Raw genomic sequence first — 23,632 nt, 5'->3', positions numbered from 1 at the left:
AGTTTGGACTTTCTTATCTGAAGGTTCCTCTCCTGTTCTTTATGCACGTTCAAAATCCATTGATGGCTTCTCTCCTTATTTCGAGTGTCTACTAACTTTAAACTTACCACCTGGTCTTCCACATCTTGCGGGCGGATCCTTATACAGTGCTGTTCAAAGTATTAGCAGTGTAATGTGACTAAGGAGAATAACCCTGGTTTTTAGTATATTTTTTATGGTTACGTGCTAGACACGTTACCAGTTGGTGCAGTAGATTCTTAGACAACAAACAAGAACCAGCATCCATTAAAGGCACGCTCTAAAGCAGGGGTGTCCAACTCATTTGAACTCGGGGGCCACACGATAGAACAAACATTCTGTCGGGGCCGGACTAGTAGATTAAAGAGAAAGAAAAAGAGAAAAAGAAATAAGAGAAAGAGGGAGGGAAAAGGAGAGAGGGCAAAGAAAGAAAAACGAGAGAGGGTGTGAGAAACAAAGGATAAAAAGTCGTGAGAGAGGGGGAAAAGAAAGGGAGAGGAAGAAAGAAATGCAAAAAGAAATAGAAAGACAGAAGGAGAGAAAAGAGAAAAGAAAGCGCAAAAAGTAGGAAAAAAGAAAAGAGAGAAAAGGAAAAAAAGAAGTTAGAGCAAAGAGGTTAAAAGACACAGAGAGAGAGAGAGAGAGAGAGAGAGAGAGAGAGAGAGAGAGAGAGAAATACAGGCACAGTGTCTTTGTGAGAGGCACCCGGCTTTGGCAATATCAAGTTGACATCCTGCAGCTTGTTTTTCTCTTGCACTTCTCTGAGTGTTGTCTCGCAGGCCGGATTCAATCCCTTAGCGGGCCTGATTTGGCCCGCGGGCCGCCTGTTTGACACGTGTGCTATAACCTGAAATCTTCTGGCTCGTCACAATGCTATTATCAGGGTTGGGTAGGGTTACTTTAACTGGATTACTTTCAATGACTTTTGGATTACTCCAATACCAAATATGCTCATAAAAGACAAAATAAACTAAATATGAAAAAAATGACTCAATTTTGTGCAGGCTTGGGGAGTAACGGAATACATGGAACAGCAAAAAGCTGTTTGGATTTATTTTCATTTTGTTTCCGTCGCATTTTATGTTCGTTTTGCCGGAGATCAAAGAGATCAAAGCCAGGAGAGAAAGCTTACCACGAGTTGTGAGTCATCATTTTATTCCTATTTACTTTCTTTTGTCTTTTATTAGCATATTTGGTATTGGAGTCATCCAAAAGTAATTGAAAGTAATCCAGTTAAAGTAACCCTACCCAGCCCTGATTTTGCCGGAGATCAAAGAGATCAAAGCCAGGAGAGAAAGCTTACCACGTGTTATGAGTCATCATTTTATTCATATTTACTTTCTTTTGTCTTTTATGAGCATATTTGGTATTGGAGTCATCCAAAAGTCATTGAAAGTAATCCAGTTAAAGTAACCCTACCCAGCCCTGATTTTGCCGGAGATCAAAGAGATCAAAGCCAGGAGAGAAAGCTTACCACGTGTTGTGAGTCATCATTTTATTCCTATTTAGTTTATTTTGTCTTTTATGAGCATATTTGGTATTGGAGTCATCCAAAAGTAATTGAAAGTAATCCAGTTAAAGTAACCCTACCCAACCCTGGCTATTATTCTGAACAGCACTGTACATACTTTCAACTGGATCGCACAAAATCATTTAACAAGAACATTTCTGTAGTACTGGATCATCTCCGGTCTTACCCTATTCCCGAGCAGAGCGGAGACGCAAGCCTCGGAGGCGTCGCAAATGGCGGTGAGGTCGTGTCCCCCCTCCAGGGCCAAAACCACACGACCGCCTGCCAGGGACATCAGCTGACGCGTCAGGTAGCCAAAACCTAAACCGAAAAGAAGTTAAACGGAGAGAAGAAGGTAACAAAAAAAAAACCTAATTAAAAGAGAAGAACAGAATAAAGGGGTTTGGGCATCTTTTAAGGGACAAGAAACAAGAAAGGGGTAATAAAGTTAAAAATTACAATATTTACTGTATTAGTGGTAGCACAATTTGGTCGTGTCTCCTCTCTACCTCTTCACACAAGGCACCAGAGAGCTCAGCCATAATTAATCAACGAGACCTTTTCAAAATATTCGAATCATTTATATTTCACTTTAGAACATAATTCGATTTTTTTTTATATAGAAGTACTTGAACAATTTGGTTGTGTCTCCTTAATACCTCTCTGTGAATGACGTCCTGGAGAGCTCAGCCATAATTAGTCCAATCCACGGTATTACTTAAAAAGACTCTAGGAATCTATGTACTTAATTAGACTATATTTTGATTTTCAATAGAAGTAGTAGTACGACTTGGTCGTCTCTCCTCTCTACCTCTTCACACAAGGCACCAGAGAGCTCAGCCATAATTAGTCAAAAGATTAGTCGAAAGATTCTTATCATTTATATTCCACATTAGATTGGAATTTTTTATATAGAAGTACTTGAACAATTTGGTTGTGTCTCCTCAATACCTCTCTGTGAATGACGTCCTGGAAAGCTCAGCCATAATTAGTCCAATCTATTACTTAAAAAGACTCTAGGAATCTATGTACTTAAATAGAATATATTTTGATTTTCAATAGAAGTGTTAGTACAACTTAGTCGTGTCTCCTCTCTACCTCTTCACACGAGACACAAGAGAGCTCAGACATAATTAGTCAAAAGATTAGTCGAAAGATTCTTATCATTTATATTCCACATTAGATTGGAATTTTTTATATAGAAGTACTTGAACAATTTGGTTGTGTCTCCTCAATACCTCTCTGTGAATTACGTCCTGGAGAGCTCAGCAATAATTAGTCCAATCTATTACTTAAAAAGACTCTAAGAATCTATGTACTTAATTAGAATATATTTTGATTTTCAATTTAAGTGTAAGTACGACTTAGTCGTGTCTCCTCTCTACCTCTTCACACGAGACACAAGAGAGCTCAGACATAATTAGTCAAAAGATTAGTTGAAAGATTCTTATCATTTATATTCCACATTAGATTGGAATTTTTTATTTAAAAGTACTTGAACAATTTGGTTGTGTCTCCTCTATACCTCTCTGTGAATGACTCCCTGGAGAGCTCAGCCATAATCAGTCGATGCCATTACTTAAAAAGATTCTAAACATCTATGTAATTAATTAGAATATATTTTGATTTCCAATAGAAGTAGAAACACAACATGGTCGTGTCTCCTCCTAACTTCTTTATATTGTGCATGAGGCACTGGAGAGTTTGGCTCTAATATATCCACACAACTAGTTAGGAATATTCTAAGCATTTATGCTCTACATTGGAATGTGTTCGAATTTTCTATAGCAGTAGTAACACAACTTGGTTGTGTCTCCTCTCGATTTCGGAGTAATGTGCATGAGGCACTGGAGAGCTCAGTCATAATAAGTCAACACTTGTTAGAAAGATTCTAAACATTTATGCTCTTGATAAAATATATTTTGATTTTCAAAAGAAGTAGTAGTACGACTTGGTTGTGTCTCCTCCTAGCCTCTTTATATTGTGCACGAGGCACTGGAGAACTTGGCCCTAATTAGTCAACGCAACTTGTTAGAAAGATTCTAAGCATTTATGGTCCACATTGGAATGTGTTAGAATTTTCTATAGCAGTAGTAGCACAACTTGGTTGTGTCTCCTCTCGATTTCAGCGTTATGTGCATGAGGCACTAGAGAGCTCAATCGCAATTAGTCAACACTATTTCTTAGAAGGATTCTTAGCATTTATGTTCCACATTGGAATGGATTTTTGACTTCCTATAGCAGAATTAGCCCAACTTGTTCAAGTCTCTGCTCTCGACCTCTTTGCAATGTTCATGAGGCACTGGAGAGCTTAGTCATAATCAGTCGACACTACTTGTTAGAAAGAATCCAAGCATTTATGCTCTTGATAGAATATATTTTGATTTTCAATAAAAGTAGTAGTACAACTTGGTCGTGTCTCCTTCTAACCTCTTTATATTGTGCATGAGGCACTGCAGAATTTGGACCTAATCAGTCCACACGACTTGTTAGAAAGATTCTAAGCATTTATGCTCTTGATAGAATATATTTTGAATTTCAATAAAAGTAGTAGTACAACTTGGTCATGTCTCCTCCTAACCTCTTTATATTGTGCATGAGGCACTGCAGAGTTTGTCCCTAATCAGTCCACACGACTTGTTAGAAAGATTCCAAGCATTTATGCTCTTGATAGAATATATTTTGAATTTCAATAAAAGTAGTAGTACAACTTGGTCATGTCTCCTCCTAACCTCTTTATATTGTGCATGAGGCACTGCAGAGTTTGTCCCTAATCAGTCCACACAACTTGTTAGAAAGATTCCAAGCATTTATGCTCTTGATAGAATATATTTTGAATTTCAATAAAAGTAGTAGTACAACTTGGTCGTGTCTCCTACTAACCTCTTTATATTGTGCATGAGGCACTGCAGAGTTTGTCCCTAATCAGTCAACACGACTCGTTAGAAAGATTCTAAGCATTTATGGTCCACATTGGAATGTATTTGGATTTTCTATAGCAGTAGTAGCACAAATTGGTCGTGTCACCTCTCGATTTCTTTGTAATGAGACACTAAAGAGCTCTTTTGTAATCAGTCAACACTATTTCTTAGCAGGACTCTAAGGCTTTTCGTTCTTAATAGAATTTTGATTTTATATTGACTTTAGAACACAAGTTGGTCATTTCTCCTGTCTACCTCCTAATAATATGCGTGAGGCACTGGAGAGCTCGGCTATAATTGGCTCGAATGTAAACACGGATTTAATCAAGATTGACAGCTCACTGATTAAACTTAAAAATGTTTATAAAAAAATAAAATAAAAATAAAATGATACAATTATGTCAAGGGTTAGAAAATAATTTTAAGGTGCAACATTAAAACGTGTTTATTTTATTTTGCACCACAAAAAATACTTTTACTGTTTAACCTCAAAACTATTTTAATTTCTCGCGTTTCTTGAAAAAAATACGAGAAAAAGGCAACAAATAGAGAACCTTTTGCTCATTTTAAGAAATATTCTCAAATAAAACTAAAAGGAAAATGAGTAAAAATATATCTAATTCAAATATCTTAAAATTAGAAAAGAGACACTTAAATTATTTTTAACAATGGACGCTTTCCTCTTAATTTTCAAACTTGCATAAAATTCATTATATTTTGTCTTTTTTTTAAACTATTTTAGTTTTTTCTCGTTTAATTCTGTTTTTTTTGTCTTCTTCTTCTTTATTATTCTTTGGTTTAATGTTATTGTGTTCCGATTTCTCATCTCATCAGCTGCACCGCTTATCCTCAGTAGGGTCGCGGGGGTGCCGGAGCCCATCCCAGCAATCATCGGGCAGTGGGCAGGGGACACCCTGAACTGGTTGCCAGCCAATCGCAGGGCACACGGGGACAGACAACTCACTCATTCACACCTAGGGACAATTTGGACCGGCTAATCCACCTGAAATGCATGTTTTTGGAATGTGGGAGGAAACCGGAGTGCCCGGAGGAAACCCACGCAAGCACGGGGAGAACATACAAACTACACACAGGAAGTCTGGAGCTGGATTTGAACCCAGGCAGGAGGTTCCCAAGACATGAACATGCGCTAACCACTGCGCCCCCGTGCTGCCCGTGTTCCGATTTCGTCTTTTCACAATTTTTCTCTTTCATTCAGCACTCACATTTTCCCGTCAGCGTGTAACCACCCAAAGGCGGAGCGTGTCCGTCCACCGGGTCGAATCCAGACGAGACCAGGACCAAATCCGGCGAAAATTCTTTCGCTATCGGCATCACCACCGTCCTGCCAGCACAAAAAAAAGTCTGCTGTTTTAAAGTCGCTCTACATAAAGAGCACCGAAATTTGGATCCCTTGCAATAATGCTAAAAATCCTGGAAATCCTAAGCCACGCCCACCATTGTTAGAGTATCCACGTATCACAAGCGGAGCAAATAGAGCGGCCGAAACAAAAGCGAGCGAACAATAGCGTAGCCGTATCATTTCTTCTATGCAAATTTATCGCAAAAGACAGTAGATACGTGACATGATTTGTCAATTGCGCTCACTCGTTCAGCCCCAGCTGCCACCCGTTCCCTAATTATTCCTCCTATTTGAACACGTCATTCTCGTTCACTCCTGGCCTGTCCGTCTGCGAACCTCAGCGCATGCAAGGCAGGCACTTTTGACTCTGGCTCCCGTTTTGATCCTAAACTCTTTCATGTGTCGATCCCCGATCCAAGCTCCGTTCTCCTGTCCTGGCTACCCGTATCCTGTTTCCTGTATCAATCCCCAATCCAAGCTCCGTTCTGTCCCGGCTAGCTGTGGAAATGCTACAAATTACTGCATACATACAACAGAAATACTACAATGAATATACTTCAATAATATGACAGAAATGTTAGAACTATACTGCTAGGGAAATACTTCAAAAATACTACAGATATACTAGAAATATACAATAGAAATACTACAATAATCCTACTGCAGAAATACTACTCAATACTATAAAAATAAAACTACAGTGGTGCAGTGGTTAGCACCATCGCCTAACACCCGAAAGGTCCCAGGTTCATGACCGGGTAAAAACATATAGAGAGGAATGGTCGCCTCCAGGCTGTACTTGCCCAAGACACACCACAGGAAGTGCTGCCCCCTTAAGGATAAATACTCCAAAACTATTCCAGAAATACGACAATAATCTGAATACAAAAATACGAAAAAGAATACAACTACAGTAATACTACTGAAATGTAGTGTTTCAAACAGGAACCTAGTACTAGTATGTGAATTTGTCGTATTGTGAGTGTTTTCAATTTGATGAAAAGTAGTCGATTCAAAAACACAAATAAAGAAGTATAGGATGAAGATGTCTGCTTGTATATTTATTCAGAAATGAAAACATAAAATAGGTCTTCGGGATTGGCCCCGTGGCCCCAAATCTAAATCGGCCCCCACCAATGCTCTAACTGGACACAACATGAAAAAAGTCAACAGAGGACAAAAACCTCAGGTAAGAAATTACAAAACAAGAAAAAACCGAATCTGTGTTAAACGATGAGTCTAAAGTGGACTGAAACCTGCCAAGAAAAACCTTTAATCTTATTTCATTATCATTTTGGGGATTATTCTATAACATTTAGTAGAGAGAGAGTTAGCGAGAAAGAGACAAAGAAAGAAAGAGAGAGAGAGAAAGAAAGAGAGAGAGAGTGTCAGAGAGAGAGAGAAAGAAAGAAAGAGAAAGAAAGAAAGAAAGAAAGAAAGAAAGAAAGAGAAAGAGAGAAACAGAGAGAAAAAAGAGAGGGAGAGAAAGAGAGAGAAAGAAAGAAAGAAAGCGAGAGAGACAGAAAGAGAAAGAGAGAGAAAGAAAATAAGAGAGAGCGAGAGAAAGAGAAAGAGAGAGAGAGAGAGAGAGAGAGAAGAACGAAAGAGAGAGAGAGAAAAAAAGAAAGAGAGAGAGAAAGAGAAAGAAATAAACAGAGAGAGAGAATGGGAACGAAAGAAAGATAGACAGAAAGAGAAAGAAAGAAAGAAAGAGGAAGAGAGCAAGAGAGAGGAAAAAAAGAGACGGAGAGAAAGAGAGAGAGAGAAAGAGAAAGAGAAAGAGAGAGGAAAAAAGTGAGGGAGAGAAAGAGAGAGAAACCGAATCTGCGTTAAACGATGAGTCTAAAGCGGACTGAAACCTGCCAAGAAAAAACTTTAATCTTATTTCATTATCATTTTGGGGCTTATTCTATAACAATTAGTAGAGAGAAAGTTAGTGAGAAAGAGACAAAGAAAGAAAGAGAGAGAGAGAGAGAGAGAGAGAGAGAGAGAGAGAGAGAGAGAGAGAGAGAGAAAGAAAGAAAGAGAGTGTCAGAGAGAGAGAGAAAGAAAGAAAGAGAAAGACAGAAAGAAAGAAAGAAAGAAAGAAAGACAGAAAGAAAGAAAGAAAGAAAGAAAGAAAGAGAAACAGAGAGAAAAAAGAGAGGGAGAGAAAGAGAGAGAAAGAAAGAGAGAAAGCGAGAGAGACAGAAAGAGAAAGAAAGAGAGAGAAAGAAAATAAGAGAGAGCGAGAGAAAGAGAAAGAGAGAGAGAGAGAGAGAAGAATGAAAGAGAGAGAGAGAAAAAAAAGAAAGAGAGAGAGAAAGAGAAAGAAATAAACAGAGAGAGAGAGAATGGGAACGAAAGAAAGATAGACAGAAAGAGAAAGAAAGAAAGAGGAAGAGAGCAAGAGAGAGGAAAAAAAGAGACAGAGAGAAAGAGAGAGAGAGAAAGAGAAAGAGAAAGAGAGAGGAAAAAAAGTGAGGGAGAGAAAGAGAGAGAAACCGAATCTGCGTTAAACGATGACTATAAAGTGGACTGAAACCTGCCAAGAAAAACCTTTAATCTTATTTCATTATCATTTTGGGGCTTATTCTATAACATTTAGTAGAGAGAGAGTTAGCGAGAAAGAGACAAAGAAAGAAAGAGAGAGAGAGAGAGAGAGAGAGAGAGAGAAAGAGAGAGAGAGTGTCAGAGAGAGAGAGAAAGAAAGAAAGAGAAAGAAAGACAGAAAGAAAGAAAGAAAGAAAGAAAGAAAGAAAGAAAGAAAGAAAGAAAGAGAAAGAGAGAAACAGAGAGAAAAAAGAGGGGGAGAGAAAGAGAGAGAAAGAAAGAAAGAAAGCGAGAGAGACAGAAAGAGAAAGAGAGAGAAAGAAAATAAGAGAGAGCGAGAGAAAGAGAAAGAGAGAGAGAGAGAGAGAGAGAGAAGAACAAAAGAGAGAGAGAGAAAAAAAGAGAGAGAGAAAGAGAAAGAAATAAACAGAGAGAGAGAATGGGAACGAAAGAAAGATAGACAGAAAGAGAAAGAAAGAAAGAGGAAGAGAGCAAGGGAGAGGAAAAAAAGAGACGGAGAGAAAGAGAGAGAGAGAAAGAGAAAGAGAAAGAGAGAGGAAAAAAGTGAGGGAGAGAAAGAGAGAGAAACCGAATCTGCATTAAACGATGACTATAAAGTGGACTGAAACCTGCCAAGAAAAACCTTTAATCTTATTTCATTATCATTTTAGGGCTTATTCTATAACATTTAGTAGAGAGAGAGTTAGCGAGAAAGAGACAAAGAAAGAAAGAGAGAGAGAGAGAGAGAGAGAGAGAAAGAAAGAGAGAGAGAGTGTCAGAGAGAGAGAGAAAGAAAGAAAGAGAAAGAAAGACAGAAAGAAAGAAAGAAAGAAAGAAAGAAAGAAAGAGAAAGAGAGAAACAGAGAGAAAAAAGAGAGGGAGAGAAAGAGAGAGAAAGAAAGAAAGAAAGCGAGAGAGACAGAAAGAGAAAGAAAGAGAGAGGAAGAAAATAAGAGAGAGTGAGAGAAAGAGAAAGAGAGAGAGAGAGAGAAGAACGAAAGAGAGAGAGAGAAAAAAAGAAAGAGAGAGAGAAAGAGAAAGAAATAAACAGAGAGAGAGAATGGGAATGAAAGAAAGATAGACAGAAAGAGAAAGAAAGAAAGAGGAAGAGAGCAAGAGAGAAGAAAAAAAGAGATGGAGAGAAAGAGAGAGAGAGAAAGAGAAAGAGAAAGAGAGAGGAAAAAAGTGAGGGAGAGAAAGAGAGAGAAACCGAATCTGTGTTAAACGATGAGTCTAAAGTGGACTGAAACCTGCCAAGAAAAACCTCAGAGGGCTTTTCTTCTTCGTTCATAAAAAAAAAAACAGACCCTCCCAAAAAAAAGCGAGAGAAAGAACGTGGAAGAAAAAAAAAAACTCTCACACGCTCTTAAACACTTCAAAGGTGGAGCAGATCTGCTTTGAATTAACTTGAATTTTCTTCTCACTCAGCAAGCGAAAGCGAGAGTGAAGAGGGGGAGGGGAGAGTAAGCGCTTCTGGTTTTCATTATAGGCGATAATTCTTTTTTTCTCTTTCAGCTCTAACTTCAAAATAAAGAGGAAGAAAAGGTGTCCAACCGAAAGTTTTTTATTCTTTATTAATATACAAACTCATATTATTATTTTGATTTGTTTAAACTTGAATTATTTTATTTTAACTTCATGATATTTTAAATTATAATTGTTCTAATGTATTTTTTGTGTGTTTTTCCTTGTTTTTTTCTCATTTTTATTTTTTGTTTTGTTTATTTGTGTCATGTTTTTAATTATTTCCAGATTTTATTTGAATTTATTAACACTATATTATTTTTTAATTGTTGTCACTTCAAAAAAATAATAATTTTCTTTTGGCTTGATTAGTCTTTACACTCATTTTATTATTTTTGTTTATTATCTTTTTTTTCAAACTTTTATTTTAATTTGTTATTGTTTAATGTATTTTATTTTGTTGGATTTCTTTAGTTTTGTTTTTTGTTTATTTTTGTTCATTTTCTATCTCTTTTTCATATTATTTTAACTTTTCTTTTCCCAGACTATTGTTTTTTTGAATTCTTATTTTAAGTATTTTATTAAGGTTTATTTTTCAATGTAATTTGAATAATACTTAATTATTTTATACTGTTTTTCTCAACTTACCCTTATTCATTATCTTATTTTTAACCATCATTGTTATTTGTATTTATTTTATTATTGTTTTATTCTTGTTTGTCTTATTTTGTGTTTTTTTAGTTTTGTTTTTCTTGTCTTTTTTGGTTTATTCGTGTCATTAACCTCTTCTTTTTTGATTATTTTATTGTCTTTTCCATTGATTTCATTTTGCCTTATTTAGACAATTTATTAATCTATTTTGTTGTTCATTATTATTCACTTTAATCTTATTTCATTATAATTTTGGGGTTCATTATATAACATTTAGTAGAGAAAGAGCTAGCTAGAAAGAGAGAAAGAAAGAAAGAAAGAAAGAGAGAGAGAGAGAAAGAGAGAGAGAGAGACAGAGAGAAAGAAAGAGAGAGAGAGAGAGAAAGAGAGAGAAGGAGAGAGAGAGAGAGAGAGAGAAGGAAATAAAGAGAGGGAGAGAAAGAGAGGGAGAGAAGGAGAGAAAGAGAAAGAGAGAGAAAGAAAGAAAGAGAGAGATATATAAAGAAAGAGAGAGAGAGAAATAAAGAGAAAAATAAAATAAAAATAGAAATAGAAATAAAAAGAAAGAGAGGGAGAGAAGGAGAGAAAGAGAAAGAGAGAGAAAAAAAGAGAGAGAGAGTTATAAAGAAAGAGAGAGAGAGAAAGAAAGAGAGAAATAACATAAAAATAGAAATAGGAATAAAAAGAGAAAGAGAGAAAGATAAATAAAAAGAGAGAAAGAGAGAGAGAGAGAGAGTATGAAAAAGAAAAAGAGAAAGAGGAAGAAAAAGAAAGAGAGAAATAAAAAGAAAAAGAAAGAGAAAGAGAAAGAAAAAGGAACAGAGAGAGAAAGAGAGAGAGAGAAAGAGAAGTAAAGAGAAAGAGAAAGAGAAAGAGAGAAAGGGAAAGAGAGAGAGAAGAGAGAAAGCTCGCTAGATAGAAAGAAAGAGAGCTAGCTTGCTAGCAAGATAGATAGAAAGAGAGCTAGCTAGAGAGCTAGCTAGCGAGATAGAGAGCTAGAGAGCTAGCGAGATAGAGAGCTAGAGAGCTAGTTAGCTGGATAGAAAGAGAGCTAGCTAGAGAGATAGAGAGCTAGAGAGCTAGATAGATGTCTAGATAGAGATAGATAGGTAGTCAGATTTGAGTCAGATAGATAGATAGATAGCTGGCTAGCTAGCTAGCTAGCTAGCTAGCTAGCTAGATAGATAGCTAGATAGATAGATAGATAGATAGCTAGCTAGATAGATAGATAGATAGATAGATAGATAGATAGATAGATAGAATTGAATTGAATGGTTATTTGTCCAGAAGGCTTACCTGAATGCGGCCAAGTACTCGGCATCCCCCATGGGGGGTTCCAGCCCCCCAGTGAAGGCCATATTTACATTGAAGCCGGTTCCGGGACCGCTGCCCACCTTAAAAAGATAATTAAAAATATATATATATATTTATCTCATCTGATTTTTGAGGTGAATCCTGAAAAAGGTGAAACCTCATCGGGCGCCCCACTGCCAGGGAAGAAGTTGCCGTCGTCATAGCGATGCAAAGACATATAAAGGACGTCGGGGTCCGAGTAAAAGGCCTGCTGGGTCCCGTTGCCATGGTGAACGTCCTGCCGTGGAATCAAACAAAAACAACCGTTCGTTGAAGGCGGGGACTCCAAACTGCGGTCTGGGGTGTCATGAGGGGACCCTCGAATATTTTCCGGCGTTTCTTCAAATGATATTTGACTTTTTTCCATAATCGATGAAAATGCAAAATATGAAGTTTTCAAAGTAACCATTCTATTTTCTTTAACAGAAATGATCAGTTTTATTACATTTTATATCGATCTATCCACTGTATATCTATATCGATCCATCCATCTATCTATTCACTGTATATCTATATATCCACTATATATCTATATCGATCGATCTAGCCATCAACTGTATATCTATATCGATCAATCCATCTATCTATACACTGTAAATCTATATCGATCCATCTATCTATCCACTGTATATCTATATCGATCCATCCATCAATCTATCCACTGTATATCTCTACTGTATATCCACTGTATATCTATATCGATCGATCGATATAAATAGATCGATCCATCTATCTATACACAGTAAATCTATTTTGACCCATCTATCTATCCACTGCATATCTATATAACCACTGTATATCTATATCGATCAATCCATCTATCTATACACGGTAAATCTATATCGATCCATCTATCTATCCACTGCATATCTACAGTATACATCCACTGTATATCTATATCGATCCATCTATTTATCTATCCACTGTATATCTATATTGATTGATCTATCTATCCACTGTATATCTATAACGATCCATCCATCTATATATCCACTGTATATCTATATTGATTGATCTATCTATCTATCCACTGTATATCTATATTGATCCATCCATCTATCTATCCACAGTATATCTATATATCCACTGTATATCTATATCGATCGATCTATCTATATCGATCGATCTCTCTATCCGCTGTATATCTATATCGATCAATCCATCTATCTATACACGGTAAATCTATATCGATCCATCTATCTATCCACTGCATATCTACAGTATACATCCACTGTATATCTATATCGATCCATCTATCTATCTATCCACTGTATATCTATATTGATTGATCTATCTATCCACTGTATATCTATATCGATCCAATCCATCTATATATCCACTGTATATCTATATTGATTGATCTATCTATCTATCCACTGTATATCTATATTGATCCATCCATCTATCTATCCACTGTATATCTATATATCCACTGTATATCTATATCGATCGATCTATCCTCTGTATATCCATATATCCAGTGTATATCTATATTGATTGATCTATCTATCTATCCACTCTATATCTATGTCGATCAATCGATCTATCTATCCACTGTAGTCGTTTTAGTCAGAATAAAAATAATAATAATAAACAAAGATGAAAAAAATAAGCACCAAGGGAGGGGTGAGGGTTGATGGCTGGCCAGCAAAATGCTTTCTATCAAAAGGCTTTAGCGTCCGTCACACGAGATTGTTTTTAATGCGCTCCGGTTCCGAAAATGTCGCGGTGGAAGAGTGGCACGAGAATACGGACCGACGGAGGAAATGAAAAAGACCTTCAAAAGGTTTTGGGCGTGCGCGTGGCGACACCGCGCAAAAATACCGCACCGAAAAACAACAAAAAGCACCTACAGCTGTACTGTAGCCTTGTCACGCCATTTTAGAATTTTCTCCATTTGTTATTGGAGACGTACCTCTACTTCGTTCCGGGATTGGCTTCGTCACCTGAAAACTTTGTAAGTTGAGACGCATTTTCAATGTAAATGCGCTAATCCGTTCCGAGACCCGTAAAAGTATTACCGAGATTGTGGCAATGAAGGCTCATTTCATGAAGGAGGTTGAACAGGGGATTGCCACATGTGCGGTCCCTTCTCAAGGTTTCTTCATATTCCTCATGTTTTGTTTTTGAGTTTTCCCTTGCCCTCATGTCGGTTTTAGATCAGGGGATGGTGTCATGATAGTCTGTAGTTTGCAATAATCTGTGGTCTGTGCAGCCCTTTGAGAATCCTTGTGATTAAGGGTGTCACAAATAAACATGACTTGACTTGACATGCCTGAGGTTTTGAGTTTTTGCTTGCCCCCATGTCGGTTTTAGATCAGGGGATGGTGTCATAATAGTCTGTAGTTTGCAATGATCTGTGGTCTGTGCAGCCCTTTGAGACTCTTTGTAACTAAGGGCCAAACAAATAAACATGACTTGACTGTCCTCATGTTGAGGTTTTGGAGTTTTCCCTTGCCCCCATGTCGGTTTTGGATCAGGGGACGGTGTCATAATAGTCTGTAGTTTGCAATAATCTGTGGTCTGTGCAGCCCTTTGAGACTCTTTGTAACTAAGGGCCAAACAAATAAACATGACTTGACTGTCCTCATGTTGAGGTTTTGGAGTTTTCCCTTGCCCCCATGTCGGTTTTGGATCAGGGGACGGTGTCATAATAGTCTGTAGTTTGCAATAATCTGTGGTCTGTGCAGCCCTTTGAGACTCTTTGTAACTAAGGGCCAAACAAATAAACATGACTTGACTGTCCTCATGTTGAGGTTTTGGAGTTTTTCCTTGCCCTCATGTTGGTTTCAGATCAGGGGATGGTGTCATAATAATCTGAAAAAATAGTCTGTGCAATAACCTGTGCAGCCCTTTGAGACTCTTTGTGATTAAGGGCTAGACAAATAAAAATGACTTAACTTGACCTGAACAAATCTCCCGGATCGAACCCTGACTTCTGGGTTAAGTCACCCTGAGTTAAACGACATGAATTTTTTCGTTTCGGGACCTGAAAAATCGAGTTGGTTACAATCAAGTCAGCTTAGTTTCATCTGACTCTAAACAAAAAAGAAGGAATCGATGCGCGATTTAAAGAGTCACTACGGCAACAGAGAAGCTGAAGGGGTTAGGAAGGAAATGAAGGAAGGAAAGGAGAAAGGTAAGGAGACAGAGGAAAGGAGGAAATAAAGATAAAGAGATTTTAAAGGAATGCAAAAGAGAAAAAAGAGAAGATTAAAAGAAAATTAAAAAGTAAGGCCAGCGAGGAGAGGGAAGGAAGTAAGGAATGCAAAAAGACGGAATGAGTAAGTCAGGAAGGAAGAAAACAAAGATAAACGGATAATGACAAAATATAGAAGCTAGTATTAATGAATGATACATAAAGAAAAAAAGTATTAAAAAGAGGCAAGAAAAAGTAAAGAAAAGTGGTTGGAGAAGGAAAGATGGAAGGACAAAATCAAAGGAGAGAAAAAAGATAAACTGATAAAGAAATACACAAATGATAGATAAAAGAAGAAAGAAACAATACAAAGTATAGAGTGAGGGATGGAAGGAAATAAGGAAGGGAGGAAATGAATGAAGATAGGGAAGTTGGAAGATAGAAAGAAAGAAAAGAAGGGGGGAATGATGTGATGTAGGAAGGAAGGAAGGAAGGAAACATAGTTAAACAAAAAAAATAAAAGATATGTCATAGAAGGAAATGCTAAAAACTTAAAGCAAAAACATATGTAAGGAAGGGAGGACGGAAGGAAGGAAGGAAGGAAGGTTGGAAGGTAGGAAGGAAGAAAAAAAGAAGGGAATAATAGGATGTAGGAAGGAAGGAAGAAAAAAACATATGTTAAATATTATAAAAGAAAGACGAGTTGAAAGTGAAGGTTTACAAAAGAAGGTCAAAAGAAAGAATCAAAAATAATAATAATAATAATAATTTCCTTTGTATTGTCATTCTTTGTAACAATGTACACAGAACGAAATGTCGATACACCTGACCCGTTGTAGCGAGCCGATGCAGCCGCAGCCAACAGAGGGCGCCGCCATTTTACCAATTAGGTATGACTCGGCCTAGGCGCGAACCAGCGACCTCCCAGTCTCAAAGCGGCCACACTACCATCTAGGCTACTGAGCTGGTAAAGGAAGGAAGTCTCAAAAGAATGAAAGAAGGAAGGAAGGAAGGAAGGAAGGAAGGAAGGAAGGAAGGAAGGAAGGAAGGAAGGAAGGAAGGAAGGAAGGAAGGAAGGAAGGAGAAAGGTTGGAAGGTAGGAAGGAAGAAAAAAAGAAGGGCATAATAGGATGTAGGAAGGAAGGAAGAAAAAAACATACGTTAAATATTATAAAAGAAAGACGAGTTGAAAGTGAAGGTTTACAAAAGAAGGTCAAAAGAAAGAATCAAAAGGAAGGAAGTCTCAAAAGAATGAAAGAAGGAAGTAAGGAAGGAAGGAAAGAAACATAGTTAAACAAAAAAGATAAAAGATATGTCATAGAAGGAAATGCTAAAAACTTAAAGCGAAAACATTTGTAAGGAAGGGAGGACGGAAGGAAGGAAGGAAGGAAGGTAGGAAGGTTGGCAGGTAGGAATGAAGAAAAAAAAGAAGGGAATAATAGGATGTAGGAAGGAAGGAAGAAAAAAACATACGTTAAATATTATAAAAGAAAGACGAGTTGAAAGTGAAGGTTTACAAAAAAGGTCAAAAGAAAGAATCAAAAGGGAGGAAGTCTCAAAATAATTAAAGAGGGAAGAAAGGAAGGAAGGAAGGAAGGAAGGAAGGAAGGAAGGAAAGGAAGGAAACATAGTTAAACAAAAAAGATAAAAGATATGTTCTAGAAGGAAATGCTAAAAACTTAAAGCGAAAACATTTGTAAGGGAGGGAGGACGGAAGGAAGGGAGGACAGAAGGAAGGAGGAAGGAAGGAAGGAAGGAAAGAAAGAAGGAAGGTTGGAAGGTTGGAAAGTAGGAAGAAAGAAGGCAATAATAGGATGTAGGAAGGAAGGAAGGAACAAAACATACATTAAATATCATAAAAGAAAGACGAGTTGAAAGTGAAGGTTTACAAAAAAGGTCAAAAGAAAGAATCAAAAGGAAGGAAGTCTCAAAAGAATTAAAGAAGGAAGGAAGGAAAGAAGGAAGGAAAGAAAAAAGGAAAGAAGGAAGGAAAGCGAGAGAAAGAAAGAAAGAGTGAAAGAAAAAGTGAAAGAAAGAAAGAAAGAAAGAAAGAAAAAAAGAAAGAAAAAAAGAAAGAGGGACGGACGGATGGAGGAAGGAAAGAAAGAAACAAAGATGAATGAATAAAAAGATAAATGACATGCAAAAAAACTAGAGAAACATTCTAAAAAAGAAAGAGAAAGAGTAAATGAAAACCAACAAACCATTAAAAAAAATAATTATGACAGGCCAAACAGGGGCAGGGACCGAGAAAAACTCTAGTTTCATCAAGTTAAACCTGCTGTTGGTTACCTGATTTATAGAACTGACAACTCAGGCTTAACCAACTCAGGCTTAACAAACTCAGGCTTAACAAACTCGGGGTCTTCACTCAACCCGCTTTGTGTATCTTTTCTCACCCAATCCACGATGAGGATCTTGCTGACGTTGAGCCTCTGCTGCAAGAGCTTGGCGGCGATGGCCACCGAGTTGAAGTAACAGAAACCCCTAAAGTGCCACAGACGGGGAGACGCGTCAAAAATCAGTTTACGATTGGTCTACAGGGAATTACCCGAAGTCACAGGGTGAGAAAACCCTTCACATTTCCTGATTGCTTCCCCTCTTATTTAAACTCAACGCTCTCATTCGCTCCTGGTCAGTCCGTCAACGAACCTCCGCACTTGCAAGGCGAGCATTTTTGACTCCCGTTCTGTTCCCGACCCGTCCTGTATCCTGTATCGATCCCTGATCCAAGCTCCGTTATCTTGTATCCGGCATCCTGTATCGATCCCTAGCTTTGTTTTTAGCTTTCTATCTGGTCATTGAGATGGCTTTTTACGTTTTTTATCTAGCTAGCTAGCTCCCTTTTAGTATTTTACCTGTTTACCTTTCTAGCTAACTAGCTAGCTAATTGGCTACTTTTTAGCTTTGTAGCCAGCTATTTTCCAAACTTTTTAGCTATTTAGCAAGCTATCTCTCTAGCTTTTTACAATTTTTTGCATGCTATCGAGCTATCATTCTATATTTTTTGCTTGTTATCAATCAAAATGTTGGCCCACATTTTTAGCTAACTACCTAGCTTTGTTTTTAGCTTTTTATCTGGCCATTGAGATGGCATTTTACTCTTTTAGCTAGCTAGCTCCCCTTTAGATTCGAACCTGTTTACCTTTCCAGCTAACTAGCTAGCTATCTTCCTAACTTTTTAGCTATTTAGCAAGCTATCTCACTAGCTTTTTACATTTTTTGCATGCTATCGAGCTATCATTTTATCTATTTTGCTTGTTATGAAGCAAAACGTTGGCCTCCCTTTTAGCTAACTACCTAGCTTTGTTTCTAGCTTTCTATCTGGCCATTGAGATGGCTTTTTACTCTTTTAGCTAGCTAGCTAGCTCCCTTTTAGATTTGAACCTGTTCACCTTTCTAGCTAACTATCAAGCTACTTTTTTAGCTATTTAGCAATCCATGTAGCTAAGTTGCTATTTAAAAAAATGCATAGCAAACTGGGTACCCTTTGCGCTAACTAGTAACAAAAAGTAGCTCACCGCTATCCTAACCCCTGATCTAAACAATGCTTTTCATAAACACAAAGGCACTCTGTGGCAAAATAACGTTTTATAGCAAGAATATTGAACTTATGCATGAACGATGCAAGAACTTTTCAGCGTCTGATGTTTCCGGTAACGCAATCACATGATTTCAGTCACCATGGCGATTGTATTTCTGCGGATATGCACGAAATGTCATCCCTCTCTGCCAGGACGATGACAAAGGGACTTATTTTTATAAATAAAAAAGCTTTGAAGAGTAAATTGTCGGCACTTATCTCTCTATTATTCTCGCCACAGTGCTCCACTGCACCTACTGGCCATATGGGCCCCCTGCACACTTTCATATGCTGGATACAGGAAGCAACGCAAAGAAGAGGGGGGCGCCTCAATGTGTGGACAAATAACTGATCAAAGCCACTTCTCCCATACAGAGATGATTTTTCATACTGAAATCATTCCCAGAGGCTTGATACCTACTGATGAGTTGCGTCAAAGCCTTAATAATAATTTGTTAAAAAAAAAAACAACAACAACAACATAATTTTCATATTCATTAATATGATATAATTTTCAGTAATATCAACTTACATCGGCGTGCTCTCCTCTGCGTGGTGTCCGGGAGGTCGCACGACCGCAAAACCGTTCTGGCGGCGAAAAAAACAATCAAAACAAGGTCATTTAAGCTGTTTTATCAAAAAATGCCACCACTAAATCAAAATGATTTGATTATTATTATTAGGGGATTGAAAAATTAAGAGTAAAAACTAAAAATTGAGATTAAAACTAATAAACGATTACAAAACAAACATATAAACTGTGATAAATGGATGAATAAATAGGCATCAAGTCATTGATTTATTAATTGAAATTCATAAAAAAAAATTGTAAATAAATACAGAACAGTGGAAATAAATCAAAAGTAATTAATAAACTATATTTTATAAAAAATACCAAACATTAGTTGAAAAAAATAAAAGAAATGTAATAGTAAATGCAGTTCTGTAAAAATGGATTTACAAAAATTAAAAAACATAAATATAAACGGATGAATGAATTCGAAATAAATACAAAGTTAAATTGAAAACGTGAATAAAGAAACACTAAAATACCGTAAATGTCCAAAATAAAATGAAAATAGATAAATATAGACAAAGGTGCAAATAAATAATTATCTATAGAAATTAATAAATGTAATATAATTTAAAAATTTAAGGAAGAAGAGAAAAATAAAATGTTATAAAATGAAATTGATAATGCAAAAAAAATTATAAAAAATGCTGTTAATAAAATAAATAAACACCTACGTATAAATCAATCGTAAAATTAATAAATAAATAATAAATATAATATGAAAATGAGTCATGTAAAAATCAAATTAATGAAAACAAAGCACAAAACAACGACATAATGTCAAGGTTGCCATGGTGCCCAATTGGTCCCGCCCATGTGCTGCCAGCGGCGGCTCGTTGACGGATTGGCTTCCCTTCTATTTAAGCTCAGTGCTCTCACTCTCCCTTTGTCAGTCCGTCAACGAACCTCTGCACCCGTAAGACGTGGCTTTCGACTTGGTCCTGTTCCTGTTGGTATTTCCTGTCCGGTATTGTTCCTGTTTATTTTGTCCTGTTTAATATCGGTTTCCAGTTTCGTTCCCGTCTAGTTTGTCCTGTTTAATTTCAATATCCTGTTTTGATATCAATCCTGTCTGTCCCGTTGTTTGATATCGGTCTCCTGTTTCGTTCCCGTCTAGTTTGTCCTGTTCACTTCTGATATCGAGTTTTGATATCACCCCTGTCGGTCCCGTTGTTCAATATCGGTTTCCAGTTTCGTTCCCATCTAGTTTGTCCAGTTTAATTTCGATATCTTGTTTTGCAATCAATCCTCTCTGTCCCGTTGTTCAATATCGGTTTCCAGTTTCGTTCCCGTCTAGTTTGTCCTGTTTACTTCTGATATCCAGTTTTGATGTCAATTCTGTCTGTCCCATTGTTTAATATCGGTTTCCAGTTTTGTTCCCGTCTAGTTTGACCTGTTTAATTTCGATGTCTTGTTTTGATTCCAATCCCGTCTGTCCGGTTGTTTAATATCGGTTTCCAATTTTTCCGTCTAGTTTGTCCTGTTTAATTTCGATATCCTGTTTTGATATCAATCCTGTCTGTCCCGTTGTTTAATATCGGTTTCCAGTTTCGTTCCCGTCTAGTTTGTCATGTTTAATATCGATATCCTGTTTTGATTCCAAACCCCGTCTGTCCCGTTGTCTAATATCGGTTTCCAATTTTTCCGTCTAGTTTGTCCTGTTTAATTTTGATATCTTGTTTTGATATCAACCCTGTCCGTCCCGTTGTTTAATATCGGTTTCCAGTTTAGTTCCCGTCTAGTTTGTCCTGTTGAATTTCGATATCCTGTTTTGATATCAATCCTGTCTGTCCTGTCCGGTATCGACCCCATCTGTCCGATATCTACTCAGGCTATTGGAATCGATCCCGTCGGCCTCTGGCTTCCTATCATTTCACGTCATACTGCTGCCTCACGTGCCCATTCCCGGTAAAATAAAAGGCTCGTGTGAGAAACGTCACGCGTTTGGGTCCTGATCCAGTTCCGGTTCATGACACATGAGCAAAATGTCCGAGGTGATCTTAACCGAAGCAAGATGCGCTAATGATGTTTTCTGTCCAGCTGACTTTATTTTTACAAGTAGCGCAAAAATAGCCGTACATCCCCCACAATTTATGGCCCCCGTGGCCTGGACGCTCGGCAGCGCAGGTGGAATTTGTGTTTAGAGTCGGGTTAAGTCCAGGGCGAGTCAATAAAAGACAACTTTAACCCCGCGTTTTCATAATAAACCACACAGAGACACGTGCTTCCTCTTCTCGTAGGGGTCTAAAAATAAATCCAGACCCCCGGTTTGGCAGTTAAGCCTGATTTCTCTTGAAAAAAATAAGAAAAATCATGCTCAACATGAGCAAATAGCGAGCGAAAAATCTTAAAGCGACAGTGTGTAATAATTCAACACCGGAGGTCGTTGTAGATCGGAATGGAAATAGAAATAGGTCGTTTCAAGAAGGGAAATAAAACGATTGGGTATCAGAACCGACCTTCAGTTCTCCCGCCGCCACCTTGAAGACGAGCTCCAGCACTGAGCCGACAGCCAACCGAGCGGCGCTGGATGAATGGAGTTCGTTCCAAACGGTGTCGCTGTCGACCTGCAAAAAACAAAAATACAAATAAAAAAAGATCTTACGTGATCTTTTTACAAGGGTGATTTAATACTCTGTGTTGGGCGGTGCAATGTGGCAAGGTTCTAAGCCCGATTTGGACTTCGATGGACAGAGGGACTCGCAGCCCTCAAATTTTTCTAGGATTTTATGAGGTACGTTTGAGCAATTTTACACTAACTCGGTACGAGTTACGTCAGAGATGATGATATTACCTCTGAGCGCCTTAGTGTTAACTGTGGCGTTCCGCAGGGCTCAGTACTTGGTCCCCTCCTTTTCAGAGTTTATATGATTCTGTTAGGTGATATTCAGGGTTGGGTAGGGTTACTTTAACTGGATTACTTTCAATGACTTTTGAATTACTCCAATACCAAATATGATAATAAAAGACAAAAGAAACTAAATATGAATCAAATGATGACTCACAACACGTGGTAAGCTTTCTCTCGTGGCTTTGATCTCTTTGATCTCCGGCAAAACGAACATAAAATGCGACAGAAACAAAATGAAAATAAATCAAAACAGCTTGCCAACATCATTTTTGCCGTTCCATGTATTCCGTTACTCCCCAAAAATTTAGTCATTTTATTCCTATTTAGTTACTTTTGTCTTTTATTAGCATATTTGGTATTGGAGTAATCCAAAGGTAATTGAAAGTAATCAAGTTAAAGTAATCAAGTTAAAGTAACCCTACCCAACCCTGGTGATATCAATATCTGTTTCCATTTCTATGCAGAAACACTCAATAAGTTAGCTAGTGCTAACTAGCTAATGCTAACTAGCTAACATCAGTGTCTTACCTTACGTAAATGAGCCGCTTTAATTGCAATTAGCCAGCGATTCAAAACCGTAATCTTCCAAATATCACATATATCGAAAACTGTTACGTGCTCTACGATAAAGCCTATTATGCCGCAAATGGACTGAACTAATAAAACAAGAAAGGATCGTTCAAAAGATAAGACGTCATTTCGACAAAGTAAATATAAACAACATGCTCAAATGTGATTTCTATACATGGTGCAAATGCCCTGTTCTTTACTATTCTATTACATTACCCCACCGAAAAGAACTGGTAAGCCTCCAGACTTTTGTAAGCTTTTAGATCAGCACCTGTGTATGGGGATACTCCATTTACAATATTTTGGTACAGATCGTGTGGACCAAAGTCGGGAAGACTGGCCTATTTGTTTGGATGTGTGAATATGTCAGGAGGAAGACTGTATGGCTGTCAGGACCCGTAGGAGCAGGGGACCCAAACGCGTAACGCTTCACACAATGCTTTATTAGGGGATCGAGGAAGTCAGGGCGAGAGGTAAAACAGACAGCAATCTGGTGCGGGAAGCCCTCACGAACAAAGCGTGGTCGGAGATTGGAACAAGTCGGGCAGCCGGGACGGGAGACGGAGCGTGGTTGGAGATCAGAACCAGTTGGGCAGCCGGGACGGGAGACGGAGCGTGGTCGGAGATCGGAACAAGTCAGGCAGCCAGGAAGAGCAGGAAGCCAGGGGTCGGGGATCGATACAGGAAACAGAATCAGGATACAGGTAACCAGAACAGGAGAACGGAGCTTGGATCGGGGATGGATACAGGAAACAGAATCAGGATACAGGTGGCCAAGACAGAAGAACAGAGCTTGAAATTTTTTACCCGTTTAACATTATAGCTTTCTAGCTTCTAACTTTTTAGCTATTTAGCAAACTATCTAATTATCTCTTTACATTTTTTGCATACTATCGGGCTTACATTTTGCTTATTGTCAGTTTTCTCCTTTCTAGCTATGTAGCTTTGTTAGTTCTCTATCTGACTACTTAGTTGGCTTTTTTAGCTAGCTATCTACTGTAGCTCCCCTTTAGTTTTTTACCTGTTTCTAGCTTTCTAGCTAACTATCGTCCTAACTTTTTAGCTTTTTAGCAAGCTATCAAAATATTTTTTACATTTTTTTG

The 23,632-nt window shown here is 37.7% G+C and overlaps 1 protein-coding gene across 4 annotated transcripts in view; it reads right to left on the bottom strand.

Moving 5' to 3' along the window:
• Positions 1 to 23,632, bottom strand: part of LOC148352521 (histone deacetylase 4-like) — a 96,399-nt gene that overhangs the window by 11,787 nt on the left and 60,980 nt on the right. For all 4 annotated transcript variants that reach the window (XM_088353046.1, XM_088353047.1, XM_088353048.1 and 1 more), the window contains exons 17-23: positions 21,568 to 21,675; positions 19,067 to 19,122; positions 17,351 to 17,438; positions 11,931 to 12,050; positions 11,756 to 11,853; positions 5,676 to 5,794; positions 1,716 to 1,849 (exon numbers count right to left, since the gene is read on the bottom strand). In XM_088353046.1, coding sequence (XP_088209172.1) covers positions 1,716 to 1,849; positions 5,676 to 5,794; positions 11,756 to 11,853; positions 11,931 to 12,050; positions 17,351 to 17,438; positions 19,067 to 19,122; positions 21,568 to 21,675 — 723 coding nt within the window. The remainder of the gene's footprint in view (positions 1 to 1,715; positions 1,850 to 5,675; positions 5,795 to 11,755; positions 11,854 to 11,930; positions 12,051 to 17,350; positions 17,439 to 19,066; positions 19,123 to 21,567; positions 21,676 to 23,632) is intronic.

The sequence above is a fragment of the Urocampus carinirostris genome, chromosome 14 (genome assembly GCF_059441175.1).
Source record: "Urocampus carinirostris isolate Australia breed hairy pipefish chromosome 14, RoL_Ucar_1.0, whole genome shotgun sequence".
NCBI classification, from domain to species: Eukaryota; Metazoa; Chordata; class Actinopteri; order Syngnathiformes; family Syngnathidae; genus Urocampus; species Urocampus carinirostris.
Note: the sequence above shows the minus strand (reverse complement) of the source record. Positions and strands in the feature narration are given on the sequence as shown.